This window comes from Gallus gallus, chromosome 2 (assembly GCF_016699485.2).
Source record: "Gallus gallus isolate bGalGal1 chromosome 2, bGalGal1.mat.broiler.GRCg7b, whole genome shotgun sequence".
Taxonomy (NCBI): Eukaryota; Metazoa; Chordata; class Aves; order Galliformes; family Phasianidae; genus Gallus; species Gallus gallus.
In genome coordinates this window covers 43,463,213-43,486,046 of record NC_052533.1, presented here as the reverse complement: position 1 = coordinate 43,486,046, position 22,834 = coordinate 43,463,213, and the positions used below count along the sequence as shown (strand labels likewise).

Here is a 22,834-nt window from a genome sequence, read left to right as displayed (position 1 = left end):
TTTCTTCTAGGTTTGTCTTTTAGATCCCCTGTGCCCATTACAGGGTTCAGTTCCTGCCCCTTGCTTACTTTGAGCAAGCTGTTCTTTACTATCCATATGGCTGCAGGAAGGAAGACTGTGCCCCAGAATGGTTTGCTTGGTTGCTTTCAAACTCCTGCCTACCTACAGAAACAGTAATAAATGAACACTGTGGTATTAAATATGGTGACTGACAGCTTTTGCTCTGCAACCTGAGAAAGTTATATTGGTCTCTCTGGCAGCTGTGTAAGCTGTGCTTGGTGGATGACATTGCTTCTAATTTTCTGTTGCAGTGTCAGATGATTAGATATCAAGCTTGGAATTAAATTGTGTACAAGGACAAAACATATTTCTCTGAGGTACTCTACTCATTTGAGTAAAGTAAGCGGCAAGCAAAGGGAGGTGCACAAGGGCTGGTAATTCCTCTCGTTGTGGAGAGCCAAGGACTATTCTACAGGCAGTCTATTATTTACATCAACTAAATATTGCAAAGTCCCACATTTGTTTGCCCTGCAAGAAGTTCTGGAACAGGATTTAAATTCAGGGCACGTAGCTATCTTTAGGGCTCACATCTGGATGGCACTGCAGGAGCATATTGCTGAAAGCAAACAGAGTAGTAGTTCTGATGGTAACAATGGAGTCTGAGAAAATGCTGGATGCCTGAATAAGATGCCATTAAAAAAGGGGGAGAGAGAGGGATGTCTAATGCAGTCCATTAATGTAGAACTCTCCAGAGAGAGAAGTGGGGATTATTCCTGCTGCCCTCCTTATTAAAGACTGGTAGAGAAGATGCTCGTTGGGCGAATGGCATCTCCGTAGCAGGAGCTCTGTTACTCATGAATACATTTCTAATTATATCTTAATGATCTCAGCCACAAATAGGAAAACAAAAATCTTTGTCTCCCAGAGTGGTTACCTTAGTGGCTGCAGGATTGGCAAGGCATAGGTTATCCATCTCCTCGCACTAATCCCGGGGGACTTCATTGTGAGCAATGAGACTTGTTTATGATGGCGAATTAAATTGCTGTAAAAGGTTATTTCAACAGACAGTTGGGAAATCATAATAAAATAATTTAGTAAAAATGGGAGCTAGAGTATGCTTAATGAAACATGATTAGATTTAATTTTCTTGCTATTTCAATCATTAAAGGTACATTATCCTTTCTCAGACCTCATTTGGGCTCTTTGCCATGGACCCGCTCTCAGTAACAGGCTGGAAGTTGCATGTTCCATTAGGTTATGAAAATGGCTAATAACACCACTCTCCTCTCTCTGCTTTTTTTTCTTTTTAAAGTTTCATTTACCAGTTTGTCTGATATATTTTAGCTCTTTTCCATTTTCAGCCTTTTATTTCCTCTCACATCTATTGTACGCATTTTTCCGTGAGAATAACTGTTCATGAGGATAGTTCGGGTGAAATGAAGTAAAACACTAATGTCATAACCTTAATTACTCTTCAATGAAGTATGACTAATTAAAATTTAACTCTTTTGTTTATTACAAGCACCTAACAAAATCAATATATTGGTGGGTTCATATAAAACATGTTTCTGTGATATCTTAGTCCAGTAGTGCAATCTTATTTTTTTATATTCTTTCCTATTATAGTGCAGTGGGACATTGTGTGACATTGTATATGGGATGAAATTTCTGTCTGGCCCCTAGTGATAATAAAAGTAATTCCCGATGGTATTTTATGTCTCTCTCTTAGCATCAAAATGCTACTTTGATCTAAAAGCATCCAGCTCCTTTTCAGGCTGTGAGCTCATATGAGAATAAAATTACCTTGTCTGTAGATAGCTTGGGCAGAGCAGCAGCATCTCCCCCGTGGGAGCCGGTCGTGGTTCTGTGGTTTTCAAGACCTGAATGTGGTGTTGGAAGGAGGAGGTTGTAGGGTTATATGTTTTGTGATATTATTCCAATTAGGATGTAGGTTTCTCTGATGAAGGCATCTTGAGCTCAAGGTCAAATTTCTGCACAAAGTGTTAGGCTTGCAGAGAGGGGGGAGAGAGCTCAGTTAATGAGGAATGTCTCAGGGGAAGGGGCCAAGTGCCCCTTGTTCAGAACCACCCAGAGGGAACGGTCTACAATGGATCTCTCAGGCTCAGAGAAAACATTTCGACTACCAGGTAGGATGTTTTAATTGCATCTCTCACCATCTCCTACTGAAGTTGTGTTTATTAAATTTTTCTACTTAGCGCAGGCTTTTAGGCTTTCACAAACAGTGTGGAGAAATAGAATCATATAATCACAGAATGGCCTGGGTTGAAAGGGACCTCAAAGATCACCTAGTTTCAATCCCCCTGCTATGTGCAGGGTCGCCAACCACCAGACCAGGCTGCCGAGAACCACATCCAGCCTGGCCTTGAATGCCTCCAGGGATGGGGCATCCACAACCTCCTTGGGCAACCTGTTCCAGTGTGTCACCACCCTCTGAGTGAAACAGAAGATCTTCAGTCTTGTACACTTTGTATGAGACTGTGAACCACTGTGGAGTGCAGGTAGTGTGAGAAGTTGGGGAGTGCCTCAGGGTGGACCCTGAGATGTAAATGTGTTCTGAAATGTTGAACGTCAGAGGGAACGGAAAGTCTGGCTCTGTTTTGAAATGACATAGAATCTCATATGATACATTTTCAAGTATCGCTAAACTCATTTCACTTGAGTGTTGTACATTGTAGTTAATATAATTGACAAGAAAATGTGCATATGTGTGTATATATAGGCATATATTATAAGTATTTTGTTTCTTGTCTTCCTTTTAAAGCAATAGACATTAATTGTCTTGTTATCATTAAGTATTTGTTGACTACGGAAGAGAACTAAGTGGAGGGGCAAGAAAAGCTCATGTTCCTTGGCACTTGAAGGAACTGTGTTTGCAGTGCCTTCTCAGTGTATCTATCCCCTGTGTTTCCAGGAGTAACTTCCTGGATGATGACCAAAAGTATGAAAGTTTGTGAATGCAATGTGTGCTTGGAAGACAGTGTGCTCTGATGACTGGAGTATCTCTCTATCATTACTAGAATTTATTTTTGTAACCTGTACCAGTTTTCAAACCTGAATACCTGAAGTTCATTTATGGAATCAGTGCGGTAGGCACCTAAATAGATATTCACTGGAGTGAGTGGGGTGAAAATATGAAGAAAATTAAAATAAATCGTTTATAGATTGCCTTGGAAAGATGTGCAGATTAGAAGTGGAGTCCAACAAATTGTTTATAACAGTAATAATAAAAAGCAGAAGAATTTCCTCAGGGAAAGAAGTGAGGCTTATTTAGAACAGTTTCCTACTTTGCTGATATTATTCATTCTTGAATCTTTTTCAGAGATTAAAAAATGAATCAAAAGGGAATAAATTATGGGTAAGAACGTATGGGGCAGCAAGAAGTATACTTTCTTTTAAGTCATGGCACCTGATAGTGCTTTGCAAATGTTTATGAGAAGCAGAATTGTTATTCTGTCCTTGTTTTATTGTAGGTCTGAGTTAGGACCAGCTTTTAAATCCAAAGTTGTACCCTTGCTCCTCTTTGAAGTGTAGGAATTGAGTCAGAACCAGGTGAGGATTTTTGGAAGTGATGCTCAGCTAATGTTGAGCAATACACAGAGTGCTTTGAGAGTACCAAGGAGCAGCAGCTGACTATGTAGGGCTGTGAGAATATCCGTACCATGAATTTTGCAAACTGTGTGCTGCCTGGCACGATCGAGGTTGCCTCCATGGGAGCAAGACTTAGGCCACTCCAAAATTCCTTGTGCTAGGCTCTTTTTGTTTACTTAGTGAAGCTGTTTCTATTTTCTGCCTTTTCTTCCTAGTTTATTATCCTAGGTGATGGGAACTATTAGTGCTCTATGTCTGTGAGTTTTATATATATATATCTTAGTAGCTGCTTTGTGGAAACATGGATGTTGTCACTGATGCCTACACGCAGATACCCTTTTAAGTTGATAAGAATAGTAATCTATTACCACATATGCATATTATTATAAACCTCATATTGCAAGTTGGATTTGATTTTTTTTTTTCATTTCTTTCTCTATTTAACTTCTCATCAGTTTCTGTTAGATGCTAATTCATAGTCAGTGTTACTTGCAGACCACTTCCAGCTAAGGAAACAGTTGTTTTCAAATAACAGTGAATTCCAGTGGCTGGACAGTATAACTTCCATGGCTGAGGCTGTGAATCCAAACTCTACCTTCTACCTGTTCACAAGTGTGGTTCTCATTTCTCTGAGAGCAATGAGGTTTCTGGTGCCCGTGAACACTGCAGTCTTTTAGCCTAGATTTCACAAATGCTTTTTTTTTTTGTAAACTGGTATTGAGGGATAGCAAACACTTCAAGTCCTCAGTTTAAAGACACATATCCAATCCACATAGGAGAGCTTTAATCGAAAGTTCCACTGTGGCATACACACAGTTAGGACTAGTATAAATTCTAATCTTGCCTTCAAATTCTGAATCTTTGCCCTAGTACCATAGTTCAAGTTGGATCTGACCATTGATTTTTTCACCATCATCCCAGCTCTTTTTTTCCTTAGATTGTATAGACACAACTTGGCACAAGATGATGATGGTTCATCTTTGAGTTGAATGAGCACCAAGATAGCACTGTAACACATGGGATGTGAAGAGTATTTGCAGTAATGTACATACTGTTTACCAGGGTGCCTTAACTTGAGGTGGTTGAGAGAAGAGATGCTATACCTCTAGTTTATGGAAGAAGAGAGTCCAGAGTTTCCACATAACCTTTCCCTGTATTTCACAGAGATACTGTAACTCACCAAAAAATATTTTTTTAATTTCCTGGATTTGTAAATATTTTATAATTTGATTACGGGGAAGATTTGCTAATGCTTATGGTCCTAAATTAGCTAATTTAAAATACCTCAAACACTTACTTGATTATATTGAAGCTTGTTTTCACTGTTCAGTCTTCTGAAAACAATAGTGCTGAAATGGAGGAGATGCTGTAACCTTCTGCAGTGTCAGCAGGGAGGGAGAAGACTGGTGATTTGAAAGGGAGTTGTTATAACTTGTGTTGAGCCCTGGCAGAAGGTTGTCTTCCCTTGACTGTGGATATTAAAGAAAAGTCATGCCAAATAAAATCTCCCTGTAATATTTCTGTGGGGTATGTATGAATTTCATTGTTCATTAAATAACTCTCTTGTTGAGAGTTGATGCTTGAGTGTAATGATACAAGAAGCACCGTGATAAGTAGTAGTTTAGCAATTTTCTATTGACCCTTAACCAGTGTTATATTAGATGTAGCTTTCGTATATAGCTGGCAAACAGTTTATAATTTCTCTTGCCTTGTCTACATAGTACCATAATGTGATTATAGTTTGCTCAGAGCGTAATTGCTTGCCTGTCTAAGCCCACGGCTGGAACATGAAAGAAATAGAAACTGACCTGTGTGATAATATTGCTAGCTGCGTTTCTTTTCAGTACTTCTGCCAGTCAGTTCACTGAGGAACGTTGTTTGCCCTCACCTGTTTCCTGCCTGGTGGCTCGGTGCCTGGGTATCTGCTAACAGGAGATGTGGTTTGCTGCTACAGGAGTACCTTGAGAGGCAGGGGCTGGGAGCTGAATTTACTAGAACATTGGTACATGCAGTATATATCCTTAGGGCTGAGTGAAGTGCTGATTGCTCATAGTTTGATTGCTAAACGTGTTTGTTTTCTAAACGCTCCACTCCATGGAAATGCAAAACCCTGAGGAACAGGTATCTGGGATTAAAAGGGCTGCCTTAAAAAGGTAGAGAAGAAGGCAGAATTTAGTCAGAGTCTTTCAGACTAGATATTAACTATTTAGCTAACTCCTAAATTCAAAATCCTAATAGAAATGAAGAAATAACAATATCATAGAATCACAGAACTGCAGGGATTGGAAGGGACTGCAAGAAATAAGAGTCCAACCTCCCTGCTAAAGCAAGTTCCCTACAATAGGTCACACAGGTAGGTGTCTAGGCGGGTCTTGAATATCTCCATAGAAGGAGACTCCACAACCTCTCTGGGCAGCCTGTTCTAGTGCTCTGTCACCCTTACCATAAAGAAGTTCTTCCACGTTGTATGGAACTTTTGGTGTTCAAGCGTTAGGCTGCTGCTCCTTGCCCTATCACTACACACCACCAAGATGAGCCTGTCCTCATCTGCTTGCCTCTCCTTCCCCTTTACATATTTATAAACATTAATCAGACCCCTTCTGTCTTTTCCCTAGGTAATAAGATTGTCATCTCAGTAACACAATATTCAGCAGATGCTTCCTTTCGTTGGAACAGCTCCTTATTTTTTCAAGGAATTTGAATTTAAAAAATTATCAGTGTTTTCTCTTGCTTTTACTATATAAAGGTGAATTAATGGAAAAAAATATACTTCAAACTAAATAGTACTTAAAGAGCAGAAAGCATAAAACAAAGGGTAAAATAAAAAACTTAAATATATGAATATATTTTTCCTGCTATGTTTGATATCTCCCCTCAACCAAACTAAGTTTTTGTAGGAAAAAGCATCCTTTCCACATTCAAACAGGTTCAACTTCTGTGTGTTACTTTGTCAGCCCATGACTTCACATTCAACACATTTTTCTACAGCACTGCTGAGTTTCAAGATAGTCTTTGAATGTGAAGAGTGATATATTCAATTTGAGATTAAGAACAATGGGTATTTTCCTTTTCTACTTTTAAAGAAAAGTCTACTTTTTTTTCTTTAATTTTTTTTTCAGTTGTTAAGGAAAATGTAGCTGGCATTTCAGCCTGGATCTTGCACACCTCTGTGGGTGGTATAATCACAGAGTCATTTTCAATTTCTGACCTTAATTTAGCAGTTAGTTAGGTATAGAGAAGTGAGTGGGGGGGCTCTAGGGGAGAAAAGACAGTGACCTGTTCTTTAAAAGCTAATGATGGATTAGGGCATGCAGAGGATAGGAAGCCAATGTACAAATCCATGGGTAGCCCAATTTCATCATAGATTTGAAACATTTTCTGTGTTTGACATGAGTGCCTTATTTATTGCCCTGTCCTATTATCCTAATCAGGATGTGTCTCTTCTTATAATTTAAATCAAAGATTCCATTCTGAACACTTTAAAACTTTCCCAGTCAAAAATTTTAATGTGATCCTTTGGATAAGTCTAATGAAGCTGTGTTCTCCGAATTAATACCATCATCAACAAATTCCCCCAACTCATCTAAGCTGCTTTCCTTGCAATGTCAAAGAGGCTGTCATTTACATCAAAGCAAGGTCTATGTGGAAAAGGAATGTCAGTTGATTGGTATCTGTCTGTTTTCTGAAGTTGTTTAGGAAGTAACTTTGTATTGATGCTGAAAATGTAAGTCTGAGAAGCGAATATTTTGGAATGGATGCTTGTTGGTGTAAGGGCTTGTTGCAGCTCCCAAGTGAGTTTGTGGATCAAACATGTCACTGATACTTGAGAGTCTCCATGGCATTTACACATGTATTCTCCATGGCATTTACACATGTATGATACTAAATACGATGTTTCTGCTTTGGTGGTATCAGTTTCTTTTAGGGGGCTTCATTGCTTCAAAGCATGAGCACTTCCAGAGTGCCAGGATCTTCCCTGATAGGAGGAAGCGTCATCCTCCAGGCTATAGGATATCCATGTCGCTTCTTTTCCACACTGTCTCTTCAGGGCAAGTTTTTCTTTTAAAAGCTGTATTCACAAACATGATCTTTAATGCTTAGGAGGTTAATTGCTGTAATCCTTTCCAGATAGCGGAGAAAATTATGTTCTTATAGGAAATTCTGACAGTTTCTTTGTAGAAGAGTTCGGCACTGCTTGCAGAGAGGAATCTCAAGCCGCCTCTATTGGCAGCAAAGAACTGTACCATTGAGAACATGTTCTCCTTTCCCTATGATTTTCAGAAACAAAGAGAAGCTTTCAGGTGTCATGGGTGTCAGAAATTTATGTAAAGCTCTGTAGGAAGAAAAATGGTGTTTAGTTTAGAGATTCACTGCTGAGTTGCTTTGCACGTCATCTGTAAATGTGGATGTAGGACTGTGTGGCTGGTTATTGTGCAGCAACAAAATTTATCCTGTGCCTTTGTCCAAAAATTAGACCAAAGATTGTACATTAAATTTACTGAATCAGATCAGTAGTTTGTGTGCTCCCCTCCTGCACCCCCATCACAATTTGATTCAGTGAAAAATGACTAAGAAACTTCAGCACTAAGGCTTTCTTGTTCTTTTTTTTCTTTTTTTTTTTCTTCCCTTTGTTTTTGGAATATTTTTTTTTTTAGACTCAAGGGGGAAGTTTTTCACTGAGAGGATGGTGAGGCACTGGCACAACTGCCCATAGAGGTTGTGGATGCCCCATCCTTGTAGGTGTTCAGAGGCAGGTTGCATGGGGCAGCCTGATCTGCTGCGGTTGGCACCACCTGCAGCAGGGAGGTTGGAACTTGATGATCCTTGAGGTCCCTTCTAATGTAAGCCATTATATGATTCTATGATTTTTTTCTTTACTTTTTTCTTTCTTTTTATTCTTTTTAACTTTTTTCTTCTTTTCTTCTTTGTCTAATAAATAAAAAGGAAAAGTAGATACAAAATGGAATTCTTGCTTAGGATTTGGGACCCTCATAGTTTCTGCTAAAAGTGTTACATGGTAATTTTAGAAGTACATCAGTATCTTGGAATCCTTCTCCTTTCATCATGTGTAAAGTAGTATTGTTGACAAGTCTTCATATGGTTTCCCTCTTAGTAAGGGTTAGTTCTCTTTGAAGATGTCTACCTCTAATTCTGAGCAGATTTAAGCATTCTTCTCTTTGTATTGGTTACAAACCTTGTGCTTGCTGGCATGGGGCAGATTTGCAATCCTTAGCTCACTACTTAATTTTTCTTTCTTGGTTTAGTTTGATTTATTCCACCTCTACATGTTGAAACATAAAGGAGGAAAAGTAGTTACCCTATTAACATGCTATTAAAAAATACTGTTTTTGTTCACAGTGCCTGCATGGGATTTGTTCTTTGGCCTTTTATTTTTGTATTTGGGAAGGAGAAGAGAAGGGACAGTAGTCTGTTGAGATTTTCATTTCTTAATGTTTTGTGCACAAAAGAAGCACTTGCATGATCTTGACAGAAACTGCTTTTCTAAAAGCAACAAATTTCATCTTTTCGTTCCACAGAGGCAACATTGCTTAGAGCTCTGTTTGTTGTAAATAACACCTTTCCTCCTTACGCCTCATGAGATTCTGACATTAGTGCAGATAAAATTGCATGCTTGTCTCCAAGATAACAAGGAACTTGGGGAAATGAAAAGGATGCGACAAACGAGTTTCAGAATTAAAAAAAAAAAGATTGTTAGATGTCTGAAAATCTGAACCCAGGCAAGAGAACATACTTGTAAATTGATGTACTTCTGAAAAAATATTTTGTGTAATTCTATATCACCTATTGCAGTGGGTGAGAGAACAAAATCTATGACTATCTCTTTCTGTTGGCTGATACTTGACATTCTGGGTTTTTATTAGTGGCCTTCTATGTCCTCCACTTCTTAATTATTCCTGTATCCCTGTCCTCAACCAACTCTCCTTAGTCACTTGGTGACTAGGAGTACAGCTTTTATTTTTTTCTGTATTTAAGCAGCATTCTTTTTCAAAGTTACAAGACTTCTCATCTACAGGTATCACTGTTGTGACTCATCCAAGAAGCATGATTATTCCAGAAATTGTTTGCTAGCTTTGTAGTAGATCCTTATGATATATGATAGGAAAAGATTTAGGAATACCAGCTCTGTTAAAACTACTGTGCAACAAGGCTATTTTTTGAAAAGCATGATTGCAGGAGAGATGTCTATTTTAGACTGTTATTTTTTTCCCGACTTTTATCAAGAATAAGCGAAATAGTACTGCATTAAAATTTGGGATCTGTATTTAAATGTTTTCAGCTAATGCATGAGTGGTCTTTGCACCAGAAGCCACAAAATGTTTAAGGCCTGTTTAGCCTATTCATGGCTGCTTTAAATTTGTTTCTCAGTGAACTTTGTCATGTGTTTGAAAAGAAGAAGCAAAGAACAGTACATAGGTTACTGTAAATGTCCTGTGTAGGCTATGTGCAAATAATACTGCTTTCCTGTACCACTGTTACAGGCAGAAAAGTTTTTCATCCTCTATTTCATGCATATAAAGTATTATAGTGTATCATAGTAATCTAGGTTGAATGCAGTATTAAGTTGTGCTCCTTGTGATATCCTCATGAGGATATCACCATATCAATGGTCAATCGACCATCAAGTAAAAACTGCATCTTTTAGTAAATGTAGTTAGGATGTGGTTCACTTCTGTAATTTTCATCTTTCCATGGATTTCATGTATGAAAAATCAAACCTCTTCGTTATGTCCTCTTTTCTTCCTGACTCACATTCATAGCTCATATATAAGCTTGGGAAGGAGAGTCCCTGTACAGTTAATCACTCTGATTACACTGAATGAACAGTGCTGCTGTGGAGCACTTACATTTAATTACAGCATATCTGCAAAAATTGCATTTAGAGCCTTTGTTTTTTTTTTTAGATTCTTAGTTAAATGAGTTGGAGGCATGTATGTGAAGTCTCACAAATTGGTAACTTCTTACCACAATTGCTATCTGATCTTTTATCTAAAATGTAATTAAAATACCGTAGTCTACCTACGCTGCCCTAATATACTAAAAGGAAGAGAAACGATAGCTTTAGACTACAGTATCTTAGTTTCATACTCCCACCTTGCTAATTCATACCCTCTTACCTAACTGGCTTTAAAAAATACTTCAACTTATGTCTTTTGTTAACATACAGCCCTTCAAAATGAGAACGAAAAGTTTAATGGCCTAAATACAGCGCAGTCCCATTTGAAAAGCCTGATTTATCTTCTGTGGTTCTTTTTTTATGCTAGTATTTCCTTGTTATGCACTTGATATTTTATAGCTGTCCTTTTTAAGCACTGAAGCAATTAGTTTTGAGAAGGCTGATTCTTCAGGGTCCAGTGCTTTCCTGCCTTTCATTTGCCGAAGCTGTACATTTTAATGAAGTTGTTTCATCTGTGTTGCCAAACACTAGAATTTTGCTGCTTCAATTCTAATTATCTCTGCTGGCAAATGCTATGTTTTATTAAAGCTGTCAAGTGCACTGTTCATTAAATATCCAGTCTGTGGTGCTGTGCACACAAATTAGATCAGCTTTGCTCCTTGATAGATTATGAGGAAGTTACGTATTTTTTTATAGACTTCTAAAATCTAGTCTAGCAGCAATCAGTGATGACCTAGGTAAGTGAGGCATACCTGTAGCTTCTTGAAACCCAGTATCTTGTCACAGTTTATCTGTGATCCATACGTTAAAATTCTAGTATTCCAGCTGAGTACGCTTCTTATGAGATTATTTTATTCATTAAGAAACTGTTTTGCTTCCACGATATACATTTCCATCTTGAATTCCAGTCTGAACGTATTTAGGGTAATGTAGGTTTTTGTTGCATATGCTTTAGTGTAAATAACAGCTTCAGTATCAGTCCTTCACTAGAGGGTTGTGTAGTGTAATTGATCCTCACTAAAAGCAAAGTTGGCTTCATGTTAACATGAGTAACCTGGTAGATGCAAAAGATTGCAATTACAAACAACTGCCAACTTTTTTTTTATAGTTGTATATTTCAAAGGGGAATTCTACTAGAAGGTGTTTACTTCAGAAATATATGAAGCAGTAGCAAATACTTGCAGTGAAAATGAGTCATCTCTTATTTTGGCATGTCTAGAGTATTTTGTTTTTATTAATTTCATCTTGAATAACACCTAGCCGTTGAATTATTGTTTCTGTTGTATTTATAAAAGGTTTTGTATTCTGAATGTTCTTTTTGAGAGTTAAGAAAATACTGTGATGATCGATTAACAGGTAAACATGTTGGTTTTTCAAATAAATGTTTTTCTTACCCTTCAGCTATCTGTAAGCAATAACTTCAGATTTATTTTTAGTATTATGACTTTACGGTATCTCTTTTCTATTTTCCTGCTTTATCTTCTGGAGAATGTGGCATTTATGCTTTCCAACATAGCTTTCAAATATATCTGGCTGTATTTTAAACTTTCATAGGAGTATAGAAGTCATTAATGACGCCTCTAAGTGCTGTGTAAAGTGAATAGAACTTCGGAGATCCTGGATATATTCTCTTAGTGTTCGGTAGGAAACTGCACTCTTCCTCATCATTTCTCATGATACAATTTGAAGAGCTCTAGCAGAAATAGAGAATTCTTAGGGCTTTAAGTTGAATGGTAGGCTGGAAATGCTTATGTATTTCTTCATCCTTTAATACATTATGCCTTATCATGTATGTTTCATGGTATTTATAGTAAATAATAGCATTTGATTTTAGTTTCTGAGTGCAGTAACAGAAATTAATTCCCTCAAAGCAGATGTCTGAGCCTATGCCTATAGAAAAATCCTTTGACTGATAAATGTTTAAAGGAAAGCATTTGTTTTTCACATAGCATGACCCTTTGTACCATTGTAACAGTATTTTCTGAAGAGGCACTGAGTACACACTTTACAGTATCCTAAATTTCATCAGTTTGGGAAAGAAATAAAACTCAGGAGATTCTTGCCTGAACTTTTCTTACGGCCACTGGTAGGGATTTAGGTAGCATGGCTTTTCCTAAATGCAGTGCTGTTGCTTAGTCCTAACCCAATGTAGAAAGTGGCTTATGAAACTAGAGATATCACTCTGAATGTCATTCATAAGTTGACCTGGAGTGAATACTTGGAAGATTAGTAAAACATGTTACTTGTGATTGCTGCTGGCCGGCAGTCAGTCAGGCTAATTCTGCAGAAGCTATGGCACTTAGGTGATCAATAAAATTTTCCTAATGAAGAATAAATTGCTGCTGTTTTCAAGAATATATCTGAGAGAGAAGGTCATAAATACCCTGAGCAGAGAGCTGCAGAAAATAAACTTCCTGGCCACTGGCATTCATCTTCTAAAGGAACTTTCAGGGCGGAGGTTTGTTCAACTGTATTCAAGGACTGAAGTCACTTTTGGCATTAGAGATACTTCACTGAACTTTAGACCAATAATCTTCTGTCTTGTTCAATTTCAAATTTGAGCTTTTTTTTCAAGGAGCTACTTCAGGAAATGGCTCAGAAGATACAGCATGTTCTGTGGCAGTGAAGTAATCAAGTAATGTCAGTATATTGAGAGATTTGATGGGGCAGGGAAGCCTGGAAGTGAAGATTCATATGAAAAAGCTGCAATATCTGAAATAGGACTTTTTATTAATGTTATTTTCACTTTGGATGTATGCTTCTAGTAGGATTTTAGTCTGAAAAATTGGATCGAATATTTCCTGAGCCTCCTGGGGAGATTTGAAATGCATTCAGGTTGATATTTATATCTAGACTCAGATTTGGAAAAGCTTATCCTAGTTTGGATATTTGGAAGCTATGTGAGTTATTACTGTGATTAGTGTGAGTAAATAAATGTTTTGTTCTCACTGCCTTGTCCACTCCTTTCAAACTAAGTGTGCAAGTGTGTTAAGTACAACAACAGCAGAAGAATCATAGAATTGTAGAATCTTTTGAGTTGGAAGAGACCCTTAAAGGCCATCCAGTCTAACACCTCTGCAATGAATGGGCACCTATACACCTACAGTGAGATCAAGATGCTCAGAGCCCCATCCAGCCTGACCTTGAATGTCTCCAGGGATGGGGCTTCCACCACCTCTCTGGGCAACCTGTGTCAGTACATCACCACCCTTATTGTAAATAAAAGCCTTTTTCCTTATATCCATTCTAAATCTCCCCTTTTCATTTGAAATTTATTTAGTGATCCTGAGAGCTTGCTATTGTTTGTGTAGTCTCAGAATATTGTCAAAAATTACTGAAGCAATTTTCAAGCATAAGAAAGACATCGTGGGAGTGATGTAAGTAGATACAGAAATAGATACCTGATGTGTATACAGAATTAAGTTTATACTGTTGACAGTGTACAAGCAGAGACAAAAGTAGATTTTTATGACTTATTCTCGGTTATCAAGCTGAAACTGATAAGAATAAAATCAATACTATTACTAAAAGTAATATTGTATAAAAGGAAAAGTTCCTGGTTCTGAATATGTAGAGATTAGAGACTGATAAGTCTCAGTAGTATTTTTAAAAGTCCGAACATTTTACACCTAGCTATGAATTCTTCTGATTAAAAGAAAATCTTTTGGCAAGATGTTGGTATTTTTAAGTTTTCTGGTATTTTAAACATTGAAGCTCAAGGGGTTGAGAGAGTAATGCTTTTGTGTTACTACATTTTTGGAAGGAAGTAGTCTTTTACCAACCTTTCAGAATAAATACTAGATTTTTTTAATTTTTACTTACAGGAACACCAAGACAATATACTAGGGAATACAACGCAAACTGCAGTTGCCTTACTGAACAACGTGGTTACTAGCAAAAGCACAAATATGATGTTACTCTTTGCAGAAGGTATGTCTTCTTTACCTTTATAGTTATTCTACTTCATACATGTTTCCCAGTCTGTTGTGTTGTCTCACGCTGCGTGAGATTTTGGACCTGAATATATTTATCTTCTATAGTGGTTGTTTAGTAATCGCTTTGTAACTGGTCGATGCAACACCTCACTTCATCTACCTCACTTAAGAATTCTGGTTGGAAATTTAACTTTCAGAAAGCTGTTCCTCTGAATGTGGTTATAAAATAATTACTGACTGGCAGTTTCATTTTACCTATGAAGATTGGCTTTGGAAAGGAGTGGGCTGGAACTCTAACCATAGCAATGCAGAATGCAGGCATGGGTTCTGCAAGTCCTTAATTTTCCCACTGTTCAAAACTGCGAAGTTGTTATATAATAATTGTGGATGTCTTAAAAGAACAGGCTGGTGTTCCAGTCCAGTAGCGAGGACTGATGGGATGGAGACCAAACTAACTCTGCAGCCTTGTTAGTCAAGCCATTCTACTTATTTTCACTGTATTTTATTTTTGAAGTTGCCTTTTATTTACAGCTTGGTTCTGGTTTACAAAATGAAGAGAAAGCTTCTACTGTTGAAAGTCTATGTAACTTTGCTCTTACTTGTAGTTAATGAGTAACTGACAGCCGGCAATACAGATCTATAATGGCAGTTGTACAAAATAAATGAAGGACTGATGCTACTGACATAGAATGTATGGAATACTCCAGAATGAAAGGGAAGGAATTTGGGTAGAAAGACAAAGAAACAACTAAGTCTCTTCTGAAGCCAAGAGTTGAGAGGAAACCTCTTAGAAGTCTCTACAAAAAGACTGAGGAAGGCAGGGGGCAAAAGGTGGGAGGTCACTTCCTTAGAGGTCAGCTTTTGTGTTGGTCATCAGACCAGACAAGGAGCCAAATGAAAGTATAATCAGCGGTTTATGTATTATACACTGATACTGCTGTGCAGATTGAAGATTTGAATCTGCATTAGAAACTCTTTAAAAAATGACAACAAAAAGTTGAACACACACCAGCATATAAATCTGTGAAGAGCTGCAGAAGTGGTTGTGTCCTTGATTTCATCATTACCTCAGTAGATGAAGCACTCATCTAGAAGGTAAGAGATCTGAGTTCCTGATTCTTTTTGCTCTGAAGGCCAAAGTTCCAACAGGAATTTGACATTGTAGCTAATGAAGTTTTCCTCTCTTTCTGAAACAGATCCACTCTGGATTTAGTTGTGTGAGAATCATATGCCAGAGGAAAAGGAAAATGTAAACGAGTTAGAGAGGGATGGTTTGTAGGGTTTTGGTTGTTTCTCAGCGAAGTGCCTATCATCCTAGAAATGCTGAAAGTTTATAGGGGGTTAGATGTAAGTGTTGCTTTTGCTTTCTCTGGGCTAGCTTTGGGCTAGCACCGATCTGATCTTATCCTAAGCTAGCAGATCTGAGCTGCAGCAGGATACTTTCTTTAAGCTGCACAATGATAAAGAAGTTATCTCGGGTCCTACATGTAACTAAAGAATTGGCGTATCTTAGTCAAAGTAATAAGCTCTGCAATTCTGCATGGCAAATTTGGTGCAAAACTATTCAACAACATAGCAAAACTGACACCGTTCCCTAAACTTCACTTTATTGTCTTACAGAGCAAACTCCCATGTGCTTTTTCTGCTGCTGTTAGTATGTCAATGCTCTCTCACATCTTATCTGCTCCAAAAATAAAATGCATCCCTTCCATCATGGTAATTCCCAAATTAAGGAAGTGAGCTCGAAACTTTAGTCTTTAATCTTTTCCTTATGCTATGTCATAAAAAAAAATTCAGTAATGTGTTCAGACTATTAGTGATTGGACAATGCAAACTTGGGTCACTGAACTTCAGTACACTAGTTAAAACAGCATAGCAGCCAAAAATAATCTAAAGTAAAATATCCCTGTCTTCTCCCATCCTTTTTACTAATGGGCTATTCTTCAGAGTAGTAGAAACCTGTATTTCAGTCATTGCTTTATTGATTAAGGGCATAATTGTCAAGTGGAGAACTTCTCAAATTTGGTTTGTAAGAATGTTATGAAACTACTGATTTCATAGCTGTAGACTGTAAGACTTTCTTTGAATGGAACTGGGAGAAATATTCTTCTGCCTAAACTGAAAGGCTTTTTATCCCTTTGTTTGCCAACTAAATATGTAGTATTTGCTACAAGAAAATACCTTAAACATCCTCTGCTACCATCTTCGATGTTCAACTTTGTCATTTTTGAATGATTTTAGAGTGAGGGAAAAGAGCACAAGCCAATAAAATGGGCAGTAAGACCTCTGTTGCAGAGGATCTTGGGGACCAATGAAAAAGCTGAATATGAGTCAGCAGGTGCCTTTGCAGCAATAAAAGCAAATCTGGGCTGCCACAAGAAAGAATAACTGGAAGGTTGAGGGAAGTGGTTATTATTCTCTGTTCTTTACTTGTGGGATCGTATCTGGAATACTGCATTCTGCTTTGGGCTTCAAAATACAGGACGGTGAGAAATAGGAGTCAAATCCAGGAAAGAGCCACCAGGACATCTGGGAGGGTTGAGCACACAATGTGTGTATTTCCAGCATCTGTCTGCAGTATTACCTGTAGTTATTCCTACCCAAGTACAGAATTTGCCTTTAATGAACTGTAAGAGATTTCTGTCAGTCTGCTTCTTGAGCTTTTCAGCTTTCTGAGCTCTTTCTGAACACTGGCCCAACCCTTCGCTGCATCAGCCGCTTGCCTCACTTTGGTGACTTCTGCAAACTTGCTGAAGGTGCACATTTACACATTAACACTCTTTTTTCGGGCTGTTAATTAAGGCAGTCAACATTCATGAGCTGTTCTGTTACCAAAAACTGTGAAATATGTCAGTTTCCCATACTTCACCTTTGTAGTATGTTGATTAACTCTTGCATATATGGAGCTTTAGAAATTAAAAACTCTAAATACATGCTAAACATTGTTAGGAGCTCAGGTTAAGGGGCAAGTCCTGCCAAGCTTTAGTTTTCAACAGTCTGGACACTAGCAATGAGGATTTCTTTCCAATTCTTTGTATGCCTTTCTTCAGCTGCCAAAAAAACAGTAAAAGAGTAAAACAGTTAAAGAGTAGCAGCTTACTTGCTGAATTGTTCCTTCTCTCAAGAGTGGGCAGTCTATCATTAATTTATCTTTCCCCTGAACTACGTCCTCATGTGATGGGTAATGTAATACATATAACGATAACTGCCTGTAATGTCAAAAGGTGGAAAGGACAATAATATACGCAACTGAAGTTGCAAAGGGAATTTGAAATGCTGCTGTATTATCAGCTATTAAACATTTGTTCTGTTAACATTAACAACAATTTCCACTTAATAATCAGAGGGGAATTATATGATTCAGTTTAATTACTGAGACTGGAAGTCAGTAAATAGACTAGGATTAGTATATGGTCTCCTGTGAAAAGTTGAGATGAGATGCTAAAAAATCAAGACAATGGTCATTTTTAGTGTGATCTTCTAAGAATGTGAAACTTACCCCTTTCCCTTTGTTTGTCTACAAGTCTCTTTCTTTTCTCCCTTTTCCCATCTTTTGAAATCAGTGGACAATTTTAAGCTACTTTGAGATATACAGTTTTTGTGTTGGTTCTGTAATAATCAACAGAAAAGAGATCCAATTTAGTGCCATAGCTTGAGGGAAGATGATAGCATAGACTTATCTGTTATCTGTTCCTGGCTAACCCACAGCAAACAAAGCAATGCGACGCATGACATGTGAAACAATATAAATGTACTTGCACATTTGGAGAAAGAAATGAGTTCTAATACCCCACATTCCTAAGTTAGAAAATCTAAAATATGTGAAGTTTGCAACCTGTTTTCTCGGCCTATACCTATGGAAATTAGGTTGTAAAAAAAAAAAAAACAACCAAACAACAACAACAACAAAAAACCCAAGGATTTCATTGCACCCTTAGTTTCTTGAGGTAAAATCTAAGGAAAGTGGCTGTGAGAAAGCATCATTTTAAAACTATATTCTTTCTTTTGTTGTGCTGCAGTGTGATCAAAGTGGAGCCAACTGCTACAACTTTATATCCTGGATTAGGCTTTGTACTGATAGGAAGTGAAACCTTCTCATTTGTGATTCTGTTTTCCTTAGAATTTATTAGATTAACTTGTAAAGTGTTGGATGTGACCTTATATAATAGCCTGTGGCCAACTAATAGGGCTCTTGAGATCTATTAATGCTGCTATATCCTCCCTAGCCTTTTTTTGGTATTCACTTTACGGTTTCTTTTCAGGCTATTTGCAATCTTTTAAGTTTGTAACAACTGAATTCAACAGTGTGTTGTTGATCAGTGGCTGAGGAAGGAAGCTATGCAATGATGCTACAGGATCAGCGAGTGTGTGGAACTCACTCCTGCTACAGCACATCCTTGTAGTTAGGTGACGTAGGGCAGAGCAGTGCCAAGGCTTCAGAAATAAGGAATGGGAGTCATCACTGGGAGAGATGGCAAGTTCTGGCTGTGCAGATAGGCAGACATACAAGATGCAAATCTGTAGGAAATGAGATAGTTAGTTCTCGTAGTCATGATACAACCAGCTGTATATTACTTGTGCTTGCCATGTAAAGAGGGCTGATGCTGTCTGCTGTCTACAAAATGAATACACAATTTTAGGTAGTAGAATCATCAGCTCTTAAGGAGGTATCATAGGAGTACAGTCGTAGTAATAGACCATTTGTTTCTGTAGTGGTTGGGGCTTTCTAATGAACAGTGTCTTCAAACTTTTGGGGTCCTACTTGCTGCCTGGGACATATTCCAAGTCAAGGAAATTAATCATTCCAACTGTTGTATCAGTAGCATTTGCTTATAGGTAGACTTTAGACATGCTATTTTAGAATGTAGAAATGTTTCAAAGGCTTCAACTGCTTTATTGAGATCCAGCTTTTTTCACTATGTATAGAAGTAATTCCAAGTAATTTTGTCTTCGAGAAGGGTTTCCAGTGTAACTCAAAGATTATCTAATAAATTGTTTGCACCCCAGTTTTGCTTAACAATGAGTTCACATTTTTTAGGGCTTTTTGGAATCTCATTATATTCTGTAAGATGTCTATAAACATGTTTTCATGGTAGTCTTATAAGGAGATCATGTGTATGTGAAAGTTTAGCTCTAACAAGTTGAATTGAATGACCTTTTCCAGTCTCTACTGCTGTAATTCTGTGCTTGGCACCTGCTCTGAAACAGCCATCACTAGCAAAGTAAGCAGAAAACTTTGTCTGGATGTTTGAAAACAGTTTCTATTATATAGTACAGCAAATCCTAAACTTTATTCCTTATGTATTAATGCTATTGAGTCTCAGGAATGAAAATAAAAATGAAACTGTACGTTTTGACACCTAGAACAACAAAACATATTTAGAAAGCATGGTAAGTGCTTAAAACAGACAGTTATTAAAAAGGAAGAAATCTACAGTTAAACTTCGTGTTCAGATCATCATAATTCATGTGCTCCTCGTGAAAGAAAGAGATTAGTTTTCATGGGTGAAGTAAACTTTAACAACTTGTGGTTCACTGCTTTGACTTCTAGTCAAATGTCAGGAGATTGATTAGATTTCAAGTGTCTTTGTGCTTTGTATTGTTCAAGTCTGTTAAATATTGCATATCCAAACATAGCACTTGTGAGACCAGCATCTAACTTTTCTTTTTTTTGTTGAAGAGGAAACAAACACAAATCTTTAATGACAGGTAAATAACAATGAATTCTGAGCTCTCTAGGTAGACCCCAAAGTTTTCGAACTAGATCTTTAGAGGATATTTTTCTACCTTTAATGTCCTTATAGGTAATAGCATTTCTGCTTCAGTTTCCAAAACACATAATCTGCTGCCTATAGCATGTTTCTAAACAGCAGCTTTGAACTTCTTCATAATAGCTTCTGACTTCCTAGCCAGCTCACTCCCACATGCTAAATTGTCAGTATTAAATTAGACAGTAGGCTGCAGTAACTTAACAAATCACATCTTTCACTGAGATGATCAGAGGTCTGGTGCACCTCTCCTATGAGGAAAGGTTGAGGGAACCGGGCTTGTTTAGCTTGGAGAAGAGAAGGCTCTAGGAGACCTCGTTGTGGCATTGAAAGGAGCATATCAACATGAGGGGGAATGGCTGTTTATGAGGGTGGATAGTGATAGGGCAAGGGTTTTAACTGAGGAATGGTTTTAAGTGAGACAAGGGAGGTTTAGGTTAGATATTAGGTGGAAGTTATTCACACAGAGGGTGGTGACGCACTGGAACACATCCTCCTTGTTCAAGGAGGTTGTGGATGCCCCATCCCTGGAGGCATTCAAGGCCGGGCTGGATGTGGCTCTGGGCAGCCTGATCTGGTGGTTGGTGACCCTGCATAGAGCAGGGGGGTTGAAACTTGATGATTGTTGTGGTCCTTTTCAACCCAGGCCGTTCTATGATTCTCCCTGCCATACTCACCTGTACAACAGTAGTTTGAACTACTGTGAAGCACCAAGAAAGTGTTGGCATGATGTTGCGTGCAGTTTTGATTTTAAGAATATAGGTGAATTGTTGGAGTGCCTGACTTCAAAGGTTCAGGATTTCCTTCTGAGCTGGGAGTTTGTCTCAACTGACTCTAAGACCGTGGTCAAGGAAAGGATTGTGGATTACTCTTACAGTGGAAGTGAGCTTAGAAAGGAAAGATGATAGTTACAGAAACCTATAAAATGCATTACTTAAACAAATCTGCACTTAGAACAAACAAATGGACTTGTTCTGTGTAGAAAACAAACACATATCACTAGTTCTGAAGCCATTTGTTTATCTTCTCCTCCTTACAAAGAACAAATCCCTGCCTGTAGATACAGGGTGTTCAGTGAGGGTACTGCCTTTTCAAAGTAGTAGGTAAAGAGTGATTGGGTTATTTTTACTGTATTGTTTTTATGCTAATTAAACTTGACTGTATGGATTATTTTCAGTTTATTTAGTCATTAACAGTGCTTGTACTAAAAGTACAAGTCCTTATCGTCAAGAGTCTTTGTTATGACTTATTTCTGGAAAGCAGAATTTTCCTGAAGAACTTGTACAACTTGCAGTATAGGAATTTTTCTTCACTGAGTGAAGATAGAATTTTTTTTTTCATGAAAGTATTTTTTGCTTGCTTATTGTATAGTGCCCTGAGTAAATACGTAGGTCAGATCATTCAGTCATTCAAGGAGACACTCAAGGCCAGGCTGGACCAGGCTCTGTGCACCTGATGTAGCTGTGGATGTCCCTGTTCATTGCAAGACAGTTGGACTAGATGATCTTTAAGGGTCCCTTCCAACTCAGGATTCTATGATTATCTTCAAGATACTGTTATTCTACATGGAAAGTGGCAGGGAGAAAAAGTTAGGGAAATCAATGAGAGTAAGAACACAAAAATAGCTTTTCTGTATTTGATCGACATCTTGAAACAAACTGCTCTCACTTCAAAAAATACAAGAAATTAATTTTAAGTACAGAAAATAATGTGGATAGACTGTATCACCCTGTTGGAGTAGTTGTAGATATTCCTAACATCAGGAGAGTGCTGCATTTGGGAGCTATATGCAGCTCACAGCCACTGCTATGCAGGATGTAAGCCTTACACAGCTCTCTGCCAGCACTGCTGTTACTAGTTCATCTCTTGAGCAGAGAGACATGACTATGAGCATCAAAAGGTAATAGTCATGTGTCACTACTTTTGTTTGAGTTACAGCTTATATGAGAATCTATAGTGGTTGAGCCCGAAGTCTATCCTATGATGTTATGAAATTCAGGATGTTTTTAACAGTACTGACATGTTTTTCTGACCCTAAATGACAGTCAGTCAGGTGCAAATGTATAACACTGTTAAACTTAGAAGTTTGGTATCATAAAAGATAACTGGAAATTGTGTCAAAATATCACGGTAGTAGCAGGGTCTTTGAGGAAAAAAATAACCTGCGTCTTCCTGTGATATTCAACAATACAGCCATTTGAAAAGGATGAAAATAGCAACTGTAATCGCTGTGAGAAGCAGTTATGCCATTGAAGCAGAACCAAGCCTGTTGTTGTTGAGAGCTGTACCCATAATGCGCAAAATGTCACAGCACGCTTGCTAAGACTTCAAAGGATGAAATAAGTTAATAGAAGTTCAGCAGGTTGTCGCTGGTGCCGCATTGTAAAAGAGGACTGTCCTTCTCTGTGCTGGCATTGTCCCCACAGTCAGCCACACAGACCATCCTGCAGCATGGCTTACTTGAAACTGCCTGGAGTAGCTCACGTTAACACCTAATTATGGAAACAAAAAGGCCTAGCAACAAAAAGGTGTTCAAAATGTTCTGAATTCATGTTTTTTGAGTCTGAGAGGCACATGCAGAAATTTAATAACACAGGTGATCAGCT

The 22,834-nt window shown here is 37.9% G+C and overlaps 1 protein-coding gene across 4 annotated transcripts in view; it reads left to right on the top strand.

The window, feature by feature from the left end:
• Positions 1–22,834, top strand: part of ULK4 (unc-51 like kinase 4) — a 219,601-nt gene that overhangs the window by 113,168 nt on the left and 83,599 nt on the right. For all 4 annotated transcript variants that reach the window (XR_005857729.2, XM_025147506.3, XM_418812.7 and 1 more), the window contains one exon: positions 14,350–14,455. Coding sequence is in view for 3 of the 4 variants with exons in the window: in XM_025147506.3 (XP_025003274.2) it covers positions 14,350–14,455 (106 nt within the window). In the remaining variant the exon portion in view is untranslated. The remainder of the gene's footprint in view (positions 1–14,349; positions 14,456–22,834) is intronic.